The sequence below is a fragment of the Peromyscus californicus genome, unplaced genomic scaffold, assembly GCF_007827085.1.
Source record: "Peromyscus californicus insignis strain IS unplaced genomic scaffold, ASM782708v3 Scaffold_5__1_contigs__length_169319896, whole genome shotgun sequence".
Lineage (NCBI taxonomy): Eukaryota > Metazoa > Chordata > Mammalia > Rodentia > Cricetidae > Peromyscus > Peromyscus californicus.
Genome location: NW_026294573.1, coordinates 56,798,434 through 56,814,632, shown reverse-complemented (window position 1 = coordinate 56,814,632; position 16,199 = coordinate 56,798,434). Strand labels below are relative to the sequence as shown.

Sequence of the window (16,199 nt, the reverse complement as noted above, 5' to 3'; positions counted from 1 at the left end):
AACTTGTAAAAATTCAGCAAGAAAAAGGGATTGTTTGACCATGTCTAGGGTTGAAGGACTCCTTTTATATACAGGTCCCCTAGGTAATCCCCAAAACTCGATGAGCCAGAACTCTGAAATGCCGGTCCAAAGTTCTCAAACTGATAATCGGTGAAATAAAGTAATTTAAAAAACAATTCCAAAATGTGATCAGTAATTTTTCAATTAAAAATGGTAAAGGGCTAAGGTGATGGATTAGTGGTTAAGTGCTCACCTTGAAAGCATGAGAACCTGAGTTTGGAGTTTCAGGAATCCATGCAAATCCTGGGTGAGCATGGTAGCCCACCTGTAATTCCAGTCTCCAGAGCAAGCTGGCTAGCAAGACCAACCGTATCTACAAGCTTTGGGTTTGATAAAGAGACTATGCTTCAATAAATAAGGTGTGAGAATGACAGAGGACGTTCCTGACATCAACCTCAGGCCCACACATGAGTGTGCACACACACACACTCTCTCTCTTTTGCACACAGAAGGAAAAAAGAAAAGTATTCTATCTCGTATATATTATACAAAGTATCTAATGAAGCTATCAGGTATTTTTTCATATTTTCTAACCATGTGTGGTAAGTTAAGAAAATATATAACATAACACTACCTTTTTGGTAGTTTGGAAATTTTTGAAGATTTAACAGGTTTGCACTTTTCCTCTTCTCTTCTTTTTGCCAACTCCTCCGCAGACAGATGCTAAAACAAAACAGCCAATCAAAGGGTTCATCAGCTACTGATGCAGAAGAAATCAAACAGTTATGGACATGTGAGAACAAGACCAACCAAGTCAGTATGCATTGTTTCCTCGATACTAATAAATCCTGGGCAATAACTTTTAAAATTATTTAATAATTTAAAATATATGGCCTTATCAAAATGAAAATGTGTTTCTTCTCCAGACTTGCCCATTTTAATCAAGGGTATCAGTCATTAAGTTTCAAAAAACCTCCATGTCTTTATTCCTCATTTCTAGTTTCCAGGGCTCAGGTAGCTGAATTTTCTTTTATAACTTAAGACACCACCATGAAGGGTAGTTCGGTGATAAAGTATACTTTGTCTAGTATGCATGAGGTCCTGGTTTCCTCTCTGGCACCATGGAAGTGAGATGCGTCAACATCATAAAATTCTGGAGCAAAAATGTATGGCTCTATTCATTATCAGCTGAGAGACCACTGTAGAGCTCTGAAGCTTCCACACTTCAGTTTCCTCATCTTTAGAAAACAAATAATAACAGCAGCAATAACTGTCATGGTGTACTGTGAAGTTAAACATGTTAATGTTCATAATCTAGTACTTTCTACTACCACCCCTACACTCCAATTGAACAAACTATGCACCTTTCCCAGAATATTAATAATTTTCCTGTATCTGTACCTTTGCTTCTGCAACTCCCTCAGCCTAGAATGCTTCCATCTATATTTTGAGATGATTCTTCTCCTGATCCTTTGGTTCAAACTCTTTCCTCATCACACTCTTTGGGAATACCTCATATTCTTAGACCAACCTTATGGGAAGGAACCATGTATTACTTATTAATATGCCAATAAGAGTACTGGGTGTAAGGTTAGGGACAGGAGAGGGAGGAGAAGGGACAGGAGAAAGGTAACATTTATTGAGTACCTTGTCCAAGCAGGCTTACTGAATAACTAATACTAGGACCTTAATATACTTCATCTCATTTCTTTTAAAATCCTTTCAGAGAGGTACCATCCATACTTTATAAATTAAAATTTGAGATTTAGTGCAATTAAGTAGCTATTTGAGATAAGAAAGCTAATAAATATATATTTATACCTTCTTTCCACTCCACTACACTAATTACCTACAACAAATTCTACATGTAAACACGTGTGCATGTGTGTATATATATATATATACGTACAATATTTATTGCCTATGTTTCCTTTCAGGGTCCCAATTTCTATTAGCAGAAATAACATTTCAATATTTATAATTCAGTATGCATAATGTTTAGAACAGTATTTTAATTGGTTTAACAAACATCATTCAAAGGAACATTAACGTTTAATGAAATGATTAGGGCATACCAATTCCTCAGTCTGGCATTTACTCTTGATTTAGAGATGGAGATAGAGAACCAAAATTCTGAGTGCAAGTTAACTGTACCACTGATACCTCCAGTTTGGTTAATGGTAACTTTTCAATAAATAATTAACATGGGAATGAGCACACACACTTCAATAATGAAATTAGTGTAATATACAGGAATTAAAATCATGACACAAACAAGTTTTCAAGGATAAACCACAAATAAGGTCAAAATTACCTCAAATGTTTGCCCTTCTAAGTCTTTTGCATCACACCAGTTTCCCCATGGGTCTCGGACCCTACGTCTCCTTGTACGCTACATTAAGAAAAAAATAAAGGTAAAATGTAACAAAATTAACCTGGCAAAATCCTTAACACATGAACACACAAAACTTAATAACTATCTAAAACTCTATTACTTAAGTATTTTAATGTCTGTTCATCAACTCACTAACTGTATTCTATCGATCATGTGTAACAGTCAGCTATTTCTCTGCTTAAAGATACTCAATTGACTTCTCGTGGCCACTAGCAGCAGCTAGCAAGGTAGGAGCTAGGTGGCAGCATCAAGGTACCACTTTAAAAAACATAGCACTGATGATTTTCTGCATTTTACTCGATTTCTTTTTATTTTCCTTTCTATTACCATTTAGGAGCTAAAATACCATGATAAAAATACTGCTAAGACTAGAAAGAAGCACCAAGAAAATGAACTTGTTTCCAATTATCTGTGGTAGAGAAGAAAACACAGGAAAGAGTATAGGGAAAGTAGAAGCAAAATGATTATCCCAGGTTTAGAAAGGCCATTGCCAAATTAATACAAACAAAAAAACTCCAAAAACGACTCAACTAGTTCTGCAAACATCATATCTGAGGTGCTTAAAATGAACCAGCTGCCAAAGAGAGGTGTGTAACTTGTATGATCTCCAAAGAGCCACTTGAAAACAGTCTTTCTGAAGACAGCAAATTGAGGTATATCCAAGACTTATTTTACCTGTCACCAACTTAATGTGAAACTAATGAGATCTTTTCTACCATCCTCAACCTTCTGAATGCTGAGGTTAAATGCACACGCCACCACCCTCAGCTGGTTTGTGTATTGCTGTTTTTTTTTTTAATGTTTTCTTAATGTTTATGGGTGTTTTACCTACATGTATGTCTGTGCACTACATGCATGCTAGATGCCCAGGAGGCCAGTAGAGGGTGAAGATCCTCTGGAACTGGAGTTACAAATGCTTGTGGTCTGCATGAGGTACATGCTGAGAACTGAACTGGGGTCCTCTGCAAGAGCAGCAAGTACTCTTTAACCACTGAGCCATCTTTCTAGCACCCAACATGTTAAATTTACAAATCAAAACCAAGTAGCCCAAGGCCACTTTAGTAAGGATGTTTCTATAGACTCTGACAGTGAACTTGAAGGGTTTTCCAGTTTGTTTGGTTTTTGTCTCATATACAAAAGAAGCCAGAAAATTAAATGGCCAAGGTGAAACACAAGAGAAAACATGTTCTTCCACTCAGTGGCCATTTGTTTAGTAAAACAGCTACTTACCATAGACTGCAGGCGCCAGGCAAGCTGGTATGCTGCTTCTGCATCTTTCGCATCACTCACTCGTACTTTATCAACTGGGTGTGGTCTGTTATATATTGCCTGTTCTGTTGGAATTTAGGAAAGATAAAACGCATCTATTATTCTGTGAAATCTGTTAAATAGGAAGATATACTATGCTGACTACAGCTGAGCTCCCATGATTCTTATCTCACAATCGTACATTTGATATGTCACTTAGTTCTCAAATGAATAATGCTGTTCATAAAATGGCAGCCCAGTAAAAGCAATTAATTATTAAGAACTAAGTAATCTGTATAACTTCTGGTGAAATGAGTGCTGAGCCCACTTTGCTGACTTTGGCAGTTTAATACAGAAAACATACGTCATCTCTGTGGCTGCGGCTAAAATAGATGAAGTTCCCAAATAGCTGGTCTCTACACAGAGCATGTGGAAGACAAATGTGTTCTCAATACACAAAAATGAAATCATCTATCAGAGGCTTTCGGGTTAGCTCTCTTGCTCACCTCCAAAACCAGGGTTGGTAAGGTTCTGGTTCTTTATCACTACCTGCACCCATCACCACTAGCTTTTTCAGAGCTCTGTCACGTGAATTCAGTGATCAGGAAGAATTCATTCTGACATATGTATACTCATCAACTTAAATCAGAAAAAAACCAAGAGTGAAAGAGTTTCACTAATTAAAAAAATTGTGTGTGTGTATACATGTGCACACGTGTGCAGGTGCGTACACATCAAGGTCATAAGACAACTTATGGGAGTTGGTTCTCTCCTACCAAGGAGATCTCTGTGATCAAACTCACGGCTCAGGCTTAGGGGCAAATGGCACTGAGCCACCTCACCAGCCTTGTTAAAATACTTTTGTGCTTTTATTATAATTAAATATACAAGTTCATAAGTTACTGCCTTCATTTCAGCATTGCTAGAAAGCATCTCTAGCAGGAATACAGTATAGGGTGAGTGAGTAACACTTCAAATTTCAAATTTTGTTGGATCTTAGAATATGTGCAGAAAAATGCTCCCAACATCTAAACTTTTTTAACAGCCATGCTGGTCTCAACCTGTATCTTTTTAAAGTAAATAGGCTATTCTTAGATTCTCATAAATTATTTACTTTTACTTGACAAAGAACTCTTTGTTAAATTATTACTATTATGTAGATAAAATATTTTCCTTTAAAATTGTATTTTCAAAGGGAAACAGTTTAATTAGCAGAAATCTGTTTAATATCAAGTCTTAATGATACACTTATTTCATAATATTACACTCTTTCTCTGAATTCCATATACTTAAATCCACTTGAATTTGAACCATCATAAAAATTAATGGGTGCTATAAGGATAAAAAAATGCCAAGTAAAAGATGTTGTTGGGTTTTTATTTTTACCACATCCAAAATTGATTGCTCCTATCAACTCGAGGTATGTATGAATCCGTCCAATACAATTAACATCCCCACAGTTCTTCAGGCCAGGACGTACTGAGGTCTTATTTAAGTATTTCGGTTTGCATATTTCCCTAATTAAGAGATGGAAGTACAATTATTCTGGATGAATAGAAACATTTAAAAAGGGATTTCTGGGGAAAACTTTTAATATATGAAATATCTTAAAATTTTATCTTCACTCAATGCCTAATTGTGTAACAAATAAATACCCAAGTGTCCTTTTTTTCACAAGTAAAATATCTTTAAATGATGCAACAACTTACAAGTACCTGTAAGTGTAATAGTGTTACAAATATTCTTCCCCAATACTAAGCCCCATAGATCCCAGGTGTCCCCCAACCTTGAAATTAGCAACTTATTTTGTACAGAAGCAAATTCACTTCTACATCTGTGAATAAAAAGAGCACTTTGGGAATTAAAGAAATTTAGTACTAAGACATTCCCCCTACTTTTTATTTTTTATAGTACTGGCCTCATGCTGCTAGGCAACTGTTCTAACACTGAGTTATACTCTCCATCCCAAGGCTTTCCCAATGCTGTTAATTATTAACTCTCTCAAAAAGTTTTAAATATTGTATATTCATTTTTAATTATAAGCACTTAGTCTCAAAAGAAAACAGATATAAGTATTCTAGGGATTTCCAAAGGAATTAAAAAACTCCCAATGAAATTAAAAATTCATATAATAATCATGTATTTGTTTAATGCACTATGCTAGAAAACACAATATAAATTTAACAGAAAGAGACCTTCACAAGAATAGAAATCAATTACTGAGTATGCCAAATGCTGTAATGTTAGGTACACATAATTCTAAGAGAAAGGTTTTCCCAACCCCATCTTAGAAGGGAGCAAGCAGGCTGGCCAGAATCACTACAGCACCTACCTACTTGAGGAAGCGATAGGATTAAGATGCAGACACGGACCCTGATGCTAAGTGACAACACAGACAGTACTCAGTCACATTTTATTCAGTAAGGACTTGTGTCCAATGTCTAGACACTGTTCTAGGAACAAGGGTCTGAGGTGAGTAATATAAAGTTCCTATTTTCAAAGATCTTAAATTCCAATGGAGACTATCAATACATAAAGGAATAATACATATTATGTTATCAAACAACAGCGCTAAAAAGAAAAAGAAGCCTATGTAGATGGATGGATACAGGGCAACAAACAGGCACAGTCTACTTTAGATAGGGTGCTTAGGGAAGACCTCCCTAAATAGACAAAATTTAAGTCCATAAATCTATGAAGTCCATAGAACGTGAAAGTAATTGTGATGGAGGAGAATACTGTAACTTCTACAAAAAAACTGAAATTCCAGTGTTCCATGAAAGGAAAGCAAACAAACTAAACAAGTATGACAAGAAAGTAGGAAAAAGTAGAGCTACTAAAAAGTGACAGGAACCTAAAAACTGGCTTAGTCTCCATCCGTCTTCTCCAATCAAAAGGCTTTGCAAGAAGCTCAACAGCCTTGTTCACTGCTCAGACAGTAAATGTTTCTTTAGTCTTCTTCCCCTAACAACTGAAATGCCTACAGTATTCTAAGCACTGTCTAGGCAGTGGGCTGAAGACAACTGAACTGTCTTCCCACTGCCTACACTCCTGAGGGATGAGGGGAGAAGACAATTGACAAAACTGTAGCCTTTTCCGTGGCAGTAAGCTGCAGGACAAAAATAAACAAGGTGCCAGAACAAGGAGGAGCCGCACACACCTCCCCTTCCCTGAGCAGACCTAAGGAGTCAAGAGCCAGCACCGTAAGCTCTGAAGGTAAAGGAGCTGTGGCCGCAGTTACAGCTTTTTAAACACTGAATCAACACAGAAGCTGAAATCGCTTCACCCTAAGTGCGATCTCATCCTCTGGGAACCTTATTTTTCTCATTTGGAAAGACTGTCAAGAGAATTGAAGACGATTTCAGTATAATGCATGGCATGTGGTAGAATAATGGTGTTAAGAGTTGGTTAACACTTTAATAAAAACTTACCCTAAATAAAACCAACTGCACTTGCTCTCATGGAAAAGAAAGTTCAGCTAGGTCTCTTTATTTTCAAAACTTTACCTTTCCTTTTTTAAAGTATTACCTGTGTTCTGTTTTGTACTTCATGCCTTTCTCTTTAAAAATAGTTCTTAAACAGTAATCCAAATAGGCTTTGTGTAGGAAACTACTGCCATGTAATTTATACTACCTATGTAATTTATCCTAATTTAAAATCCAAAATTTAACATAACAAAATTTGTTTAAACTAACATTAAGTATGAACTAGTCGTGACATTTCTGAGGTAGAAATTGCTTTGAAGGCCTTCAATTTTGGCTATCCTTTTATTTCCCAAACTAAACCCAAGTATGAACAGAGATCTAATTTAATTAGCATTTAAAAACTGTCAACTAGGCAATGTGGATTAACAGAACGAGTAAGTTGGACTGATACCTTTCATGGGTCAGTGGCTGGTTGAAAGATCAAAGGCAGGCACCCTAAACCTCTATCTGAGAATTGTGCTAATCTGTTTCAAACAGCGAAGATCCCATTTGCCTACTTCACAGGACTGTTGTGAAGACTCAGATGAGAAGATACAGGGCAGCTTTCTGTAAACCACAAAGCACTACGTAAATGTCAATTGTTTCTCCTAAGTATCCCTTACTCTCAGGACATCCTTAGCCACGTTGGTTCTTTAGCGCTCTTATCAGTGCAAAAACGCTTTGTTTAGAACATGGCTGCTGTCTTTAAAAGCCAAGTAAGTTCATGTTACCTGAGTGAAAAGAGAGCTATTTATTTAACATGTCAATTTTCAGGAACATTTCTAGGTTCTAGCAGAAAGTCACTTCAACAGGACAGGAAAACCCTTGACAGAAGAGAAAATAAAGGACAACACAGAGTCCCCACCCAAAGGGTTGAGAAGTGCTCTAAAACATTAATAGCAACTATGGATGCCCAAGGCTTATTAATAAGCTTCCATGAACAAGTGCAGTTACTTTCAGCATATTTAGGTTAATGAGGACTGTGATCTTTTGGTTTAATAACTGAGTTCATTCCACATTCATAGTTGCAAGCATTGAAAAGCTATTTCTGAGAACAGTCTGCAATACAGCCATGTTTACTGACACTCCTGTCTCTAGGTTTGTCCTCCCTTTACACTCAAAGCCATGGGAAAACTGGAAATTCTCTCCTTTTCCAGACAGTAGTGTTTTATAGTTGTAGCTTCCCAACACTGCCCCAAGAAACTGTCCCCCGCCATCCAGCAATGGTCACTCCCTTCTTCCCAGGCTCATACACAACACAAAGACAGATATGTATTATGATACATATCATACTATGACCATGCTTACTAAAGTTTTAAAGAGGTTCACTATGAGAAACTTTAAATCTTGACTACTGAAGGAAGACATGCGAAAGCTCTTTGGATCTCTAGCAAATCCTCAATTCTGCATAGGTCTAATCAATATACTTTAGTGTATCAAGTTTTTAGAACATGTGCAATGTAATTCTTACCACTGATCCAAAATGTAGTTTCTAATTTTCAAATAGCGTTCTGGTGTTTTAGTTTGGCGCCCCTCAAAAAACTCAGGAATTGCTTGCTTTTCTTCTTCTTGAATGATATTTCTATCTATTTCCACTTCTTGCTCTGGTGGCTTAAGCTCTTCTCCCTCATGGCTTTCCTCCACCATTTGGAAAGGAGGCAAAAGCATTTCATTTCCACTTGAATCCTGCTGACTCTCACAGGATTCTGGAGAAGGGGAATGCTTGGATTCATCTGCTATTTCTTTTCCATCTTGCACATCATACTCTTCAGCCAGTTTATTGTACCTCTCCCTTAAGTCAACTGAGTTTTTGCCATCATTGTTCTGTCTCATAGCCCACGATGTAATTGCTGAGCTTGAACATTCTTCTACTTCACTTTGCTTCACGTTCTGAAGATTCTCCCCAGAAGAAGCAGCAGCAGCAGCAGCTAGTAAGCCTTCTGAGCATATGAATTCTCCTTGGTTGGCTTTACAAGTTTTACTATTAGGAATGTCTATAGTAAGATAGTTGCCAGAACTCTTTTGTGGTGTTTGAGAAGTCAACTCATCCAGTTCATCTGTGATGTCTACATCTTCATCATCAGATAACTTTTCAATTTTTACAGCATTCAAGTTAGGATCAGCACGCCCCCTTAAACAAGATGCTGACCACACCTTTGTCCTTTCATCTTTTTTTTTGACCTGAAGATCACTGCTGCTCTTCTGAGTTGGTGTTTCTTTCTCCATACTCCACTTTACCTTATTAAGAATCAAAATAGCATCCACATAATATTAAGATTTGAAGTTTATTCACCTTTACACAAAAAATTAGATGAAATATTTTTAAACTAAGTACATGTTAACAGCCATCATATCTTTACTTGCTTTTTAAATATCCTACAGAACTTGTACATAGTTAGAAGAGCCATTCTGAAGCTGTGGAGCTTCACAATGAATTTTACACTTTCACTATTGACTATATTTCTATGCACTTACCACCACCAAAAATGAAAACTCCTTGACAAAGTTAGAACTAGAAAAAAAAAAATTTTTTTGTTTTTGTTTTTCAAGACAGGGTTTCTCTGTGTAGCTCTAGCTGTCCTGGAACTCGATCTGTAGACCAGGCTAGCATTAAATTCAGAACTCAAGAGAAGTCAGAGTTCTGCCTGTTTCTGCCTCCTGAGTGCTGGGATTAAAGGTGTATGCCACCACTGTCTGGTAGCAATTAACTTTATATCCTCTTTCATACATTATATCCATCACCCGCACTCAGTCCATACTCATCCCCTAATATTTAGCCTTCCTTGTGCTCTTTTCAACATGTTATACTGCACGCATGCATACATTTGCTAACATATATACATATATTACTGACTAGATCCCACATATGAGAGAATACCCAGTTTTTGTCTTTCTGAGATAGTATGGTTTTACTTAATACTACATATACATTCTAAGTCTATCCATCTTCCTATGAATTTTATAATTTCGTTTTTCTTTAAAGCTGGATACTATTCTATTGCGCGCGCGCACACACACACACACACACACACACACACACACACACACACACACATCCCAAGTTCCATTATTCAATCATCTGGTGATAGACAACTGGGATGATTGCAATTTTTTGCTATATTGAAGAAAGCACACCTAGTAGAGCACATTGTTTACTTTAGAAAAAAAATCTCATTTAAGGCATTTCCAAATATCACATAATTATGCTCCCAGATCTCAAATAAACACAGTTATAAATTCTAAATATCAAAACAATACAACTGGGGCTGGAGAGAAGGCTCGGCAGTTAAAGAGTACTGGCTGCTTTTCTAGAGGACCCAGGATTGCTTTCCAGAACCCATATGGAAGCTCACAGCTATCCTGTAACTCCAGTTAGAGAATCCAATGCCCTCCCTCTTCTGGCCTCCGCGGGCACTGTAGACACTGTGGTCTACACACATACATGTAAGCAAAATACCCGTACATATAAAATAAAGTATCCTAATTTTTTTTAAATGTACACAGCTAAATACAGAACAAATTATTTGAAAAATTAAGGAACTAGATCATAACTGCTTTCTGAACAAGTTATTAAGATTTTCAGACAGTTCTTGTAACAACAAGAACTAAAACAATCTGTTTTTAGACAGATTTCATAACTCTGTGTTAACATTTATACCCCTTAAACTCTAAACATTTCCACAGGTTTCTTCTACAGCACAAATATTTATAGAAGAATAGGTATTTTCTAGAAGAAGTGTTAGGTTGCTAACCACTGCCTCTTAGGAATACGATTGGCTTTAAAGACTGGAAGGAAAACTACTCTCCTGTTTAACACAGCAACATTCAGAACACTGAAGAGGTGCTGGAGCATGACAATATGCACCATCAGCTACAATGTGCTCAGCTTCATTCTTAGTCACCCATCATGAGCTGCAGCTAGGACATGGCTGCTCCAAACTTTTTAAAAATTAAAAAACAAAAAGCAAATAAACAAACCAACAATCCACTGGGCCAGACAGAGGACTTACTGGGTAAGCCAAGCTTGACAAAGTGAGTTCAATCACTAGTACCCACATGGTGAAAGACGAGAACCTATTCCCAAGTTGTCCTCTGACCTCCACACTCCTGCCATGGCACAAATGCACGGTCACATACACACATAAAATAAACATAATCCATTTTTTAAAGATCCAAAACTCTTACATGTTGTAAGTATAAACTACTTTAGCTATAAAAAGTATTAACAATAAGACTACTTAGATGGAGGTGATGATGCATGCCTACATCTCAGCATTCAGGATGACTGTCATATTGTTCTAGGCCAGCTGGGGCTACATAGTAAGATCCTGTATCAAAAACAACAAAAAACAAACAAACAAGCAAAACCCAAAAAAACCCCAAACCCAAACAATCCAGGCTATACTTACTGTCTATATTGAGCAAACAAAACCCAAAAAAACCCCAAACCAAAACAATCCAGACTATACTTACTGTCTATATTGAGTATTTGTTCTTACTAACTTCATCCAAAACTTTATTATTATTATTTAGGATATCTGTAGTCTGCTTACCTTATTTTTAAAGTACTGTCTGGCGTAACTCTTCACTTGTAAAACTGTGCGACTTTCAACTAGTGTTGCGATTTTGGTCCACCTTCGGCCAAATTTAGCCTGTTATCAAAATGGAAACAAACTTGCTTTGGAGTCCATACTCAGTAATATTTCAAACAGTAGCCACAAAATGAAACCCGATTTATTAGACTATGCTCTTAAAAATCAAAGCCCATGTTTCTTTGACTCTAGAGTTCCGAAAACTAAACAAAATGACTTACAACAGCCCAAAAGAGAGGTAGGTGACATTTTAAAATTTTTTCTTACAAAATCAACTGGACACATTCTACACTAATTGCAACTTTTAAATTCAGACTTTATACTCTACAATACCTTTTAAGTATCCTAGAGCAAACATTCTATACTGGGTATACAGTAAAATGAGGGTACACAGTGCAATGACTTTCAAAATTCAATGACAGATGAAGTAGACCAAGGACTCCCTTCTGGAGCCAAAGGCTATGCCACACCCTGGGCGTTCCCATGGAGATTTCATGTGCAAAAGAGAAAATACACAATTCTAGACATACGGTGGACATTTAGACACCAAGTCTAAACCTTATTTAGCACATAAATCTTCACTAACACAAGATATTTCCCACAGTAGATCAACACCTGCCTTTTTTAGAATTCTTAAAACCATGAAAAGCAAAACAAAAACAAAACAAAAAACAACTAAATACAACCTAGAAAAACCTCCTCAGACTCATCTACATATCTTGTGGATGTAGCCATATCTTGTGGTAGTAAAATATCTTTAAAGATCTGACCCAGATGGTAGAGCTTCATTTATGCACTTATTTCTGTTATCCAGATGGGCAATATGTTAAAACTCAAAGTACTTCTGAGAAAACTGTTATAACTTATTTAAGAGTAACACCTAGCTTGTATTAACTAACTGAAGAATAAGTTCTTTTTACTGTAGAATGAAGGCCAATGACTTGGTATCATGAAACACATTTAGAGACAGGAGGGACCTCGATAAATTGAGATCTTTTGGGACAACAGGGTTTGAACACTAAGAAAATGAAAGACGAACTAGCAAGAGGAACATAGAAAATATCTACCAGTTTCAAAGTGCAGTAAAGATATAGCCCCACACTAAAGAAACAGAAAGAATAAAATCTTCCTTCACCATCAGCACCACCACATTCCCTCACAAGTCTGAAACTGTATCAATGAGTAAAAGTGGGCAACATAACAGTTGTCCAATAAATCAAAGCATTTTCTTCTGTAGGAAATCATTGTTTAAATTATCTTACTGTGTACAAATTTCTATGCATTTATATAAATAACTTCTCATCTGCTTACATATGGACCAAACACTCCTAGAAGGATATACAGAGAAGAGCTAACTGATTACCTCGGAAACGAGAGCGAGACTTATTACCCAATAACTTTAGGTTAAGTGTGAGTTCTGAACACACAAATGGGTCCCTATAACCATCACTAATGCCAACAATAAAAACAAAAGCAGAATCTTAAGTTCACAAACTATGAACTTGCAAATATGAGCATATGCATATTTAGTCTTTGATAAAGAGCAAACATCAAAGTTATCCATCCTAAATAAATTGTTAATTAGATTGTCAGACAACAGGAAAAAAGCCAACATAACTATCATTGTATAGGAAAGAGGAAGAAAACCTCCCGATGAGTTTATGTATTTGTATTAAAACACTGTAATACACAGCTGCCATGCTACTGACTAGAAAAATACCAACATATTTTACTTCTCATAATTTGTATGTAAATAATTCATTTATTCAAATGTTCTATACATATCATATACTACCTATATAATTTACATACAATCTCAAAATCAAATTTAGTATAATTGAGCCACATGTACGCTAAATGAAAATATACAACCTACTCTTGATACTTTAAAAATTAATGGTTATTTTATTAAACATTTCGTCATGTTATGACGTATTTTTAGTATTTGAATCACACACATACTTTTTATTCTTTATAACTTATACTTTTAAAAAGATTTCAGTGATACATTCATACATAAAAATGTTTCTGGTCTTCAAATATTATGTTCTAAAAAATGTGGATTATGCACAATGCTAAATAGTTGAATGAAAAAGAAAGACTTCAGCTATCTCCTATTGCAAATACACAAAGTTTTTTTTTTTTTAAATTTTGCTTCTAGAATAGTTTTACCTTAAGTTAAAATATTCTCTACTTACCAGTCCTTGTTCAAACAGTTCTTTTTCCTGTACTGTCCACTTTACTGAATAACTGGCTTGTTTTGTAGGAGAATGTACTCTGAAAGAAAAAAGAGGAATTGAAAAAAAAAAAAATCTGAAATGGAACATTCTGTATTTATGCAGCTAAAGGTTATAGACAAGTAGTTCTCAACCTTCCTAATGCTGCAATCCTTTAATACAGTTGCTCATGTTGTGGTGACTCCCCCCAACCATAAAACTATTTTCATTGCTATTCTGTTATGAAGCGTAACAATATGTGTTTTCTGTTGGTCGTAGGTGATCCTTGTGAAAGGGCTGTTGGAACCTCCAATGGGCTGCAACCCACAGGTTGAGAACCACTGTTACAGTCACTTGGCTAAAACCAAGACTTCTAGTCTACTAGAAAAGGAGGGGAAGGAGGCAGCTACTGCAGCTGGTCCCTGGACAGTAGTTTACCTGTTCCTTATCTCTACCAGAATGAGACTGAAATAATATATATAAACACACACACACACACACACACACACACACACACACACACACACACACACGAACAATATAATCCTTGCATCTGAGTGAGGACAGCACTAAAAGACATCAAAGGAAGTCTCTCTGGTTAACAAGTAGGCCTCCTCAGACTGAAAACGGAGAGCAGCCATTAATATATTCCCAAAGCCTAAGATTTTAAATCATAAAAATATGGCATCACATTTATTGCTTTTAAATTCTGTATCACATGAAATTAAAGCATACTAAGGAAGTTCTCCAATTTCATCAAGCACCCAATCCTCTCACTAACTTCACTTTATGTAGCAAAATATAAAAGCCAAAGTCTGTCAGTGCTCAAACTTATGTTTATAAATAATGACCATTTTTCCGATTAAAAAGAATCTAGAATCTAGATCTAGAATCCTTTGAGACAGGATGTTGCTATATAGTCTTAGTTGGCTTAGAACTCACTATGTTCAAGCTGGTCTTGAACTTGTGGATTCTGATTCTGCCTTCCAACTACTGGGATTATAGGCATGAACCAGTATGCTCAGCCCAATTTTACTAGGTAATTTTCAGAAGTCACAGATGTAAATGAAATTGTATGTAACAAATTTAAAATTATCAGACAGAACAGAAATCAAGTCAATTAGTAATGTATCTTTATGATAGAACGAACTGTTGATAGACATTTAAAAAAAAAAAAATTCTGGCAAATAAATGATGGCATAAAAGTATGTATTCTAGCCGGGCGGTGGTGGCGCACGCCTTTAATCCCAGCACTCGGGAGGCAGAGCCAGGCGGATCTCTGTGAGTTCGAGGCCAGCCTGGTCTCCAAAGCGAGTTCCAGGAAAGGCGCAAAGCTACACAGAGAAACCCTGTCTCGAAAAAAAAAAAAAAAAAAGTATGTATTCTAACATCTGTGCCAAAAACATCTTTAAAAGAAAAATCCTGTCCTTTGAATCAAGAAGGCTTTCCCATTGACTATATCTAACTGTTAAGAATTTTCTTGTAATTTTTAAGTGATCTAAAAAGGTTTTAAAGGGGCTGTAGAGATGGCTCAGTAGTTAACAGTATTCAATTGCTTACCCTCCTACCAGGCTACACTTGCCTGTAACTCCAGCTCCAATGGACCTGACACCTCTGCTTTCCACGGCACCTGCACGCACACACCCATAACCACGCAGGGACACAAGTGAACACACGTAATTAAAAGTAAAAAGGATTTTTATTTTTAAAAAGGCTTTAAAAATAGAAAATAAGCCGGGCGGTGGTGGCGCACGCCTTTAATCCCAGCACTCGGGAGGCAGAGCCAGGCGGATCTCTTTGAGTTCAAGGCCAGCCTGGGCTACCAAGTGAGTCCCAGGAAAGGCGCAAAGCTACACAGAGAAACCCTGTCTCGAAAAACCAAAAAAAAAAAAGAAAATAATACATGATTTTTGCTGTTTTCTGCAGACTGCACAAGAAAAAAAAATAGGAAGCTTGTGAAGAAGTTCCTAAATCTTCAATTCAAAACTTTTAACAGTACTATAACTGATTTTACCTGTTTGTGCATTTTTTATCATCTTCCTTTTGATTAACCCGGAATTTTCCTGGAAGTGATTTATTAGACAAATAATACCTATGTAATTATTAAGGAAACCTTATATTAAAGTCATAATTCTTATATATCAAGTAGGCAGACTGGTGAACACATTCAGATGTAATCAAAACCTATTCTTCTTGAAGCTTGCCTAGTGCTGTGAGTCCATGCTTTACATGTTACCTGTAGGAATGATCACATATCAAAACACAAAACACAATGCCTGCACCA

The 16,199-nt window shown here is 36.4% G+C and overlaps 1 protein-coding gene across 7 annotated transcripts in view; it reads right to left on the bottom strand.

The window, feature by feature from the left end:
• The window catches only part of Mysm1 (Myb like, SWIRM and MPN domains 1), a 41,222-nt gene that overhangs the window by 16,426 nt on the left and 8,597 nt on the right, over positions 1-16,199 (bottom strand). For all 7 annotated transcript variants that reach the window (XM_052715263.1, XM_052715259.1, XM_052715261.1 and 4 more), the window contains 8 exons: positions 15,930-16,007; positions 13,898-13,976; positions 11,661-11,759; positions 8,579-9,345; positions 5,030-5,160; positions 3,626-3,729; positions 2,315-2,392; positions 635-723 (listed from right to left, as the gene is read on the bottom strand). In XM_052715263.1, coding sequence (XP_052571223.1) covers positions 635-723; positions 2,315-2,392; positions 3,626-3,729; positions 5,030-5,160; positions 8,579-9,345; positions 11,661-11,759; positions 13,898-13,976; positions 15,930-16,007 — 1,425 coding nt within the window. The remainder of the gene's footprint in view (positions 1-634; positions 724-2,314; positions 2,393-3,625; positions 3,730-5,029; positions 5,161-8,578; positions 9,346-11,660; positions 11,760-13,897; positions 13,977-15,929; positions 16,008-16,199) is intronic.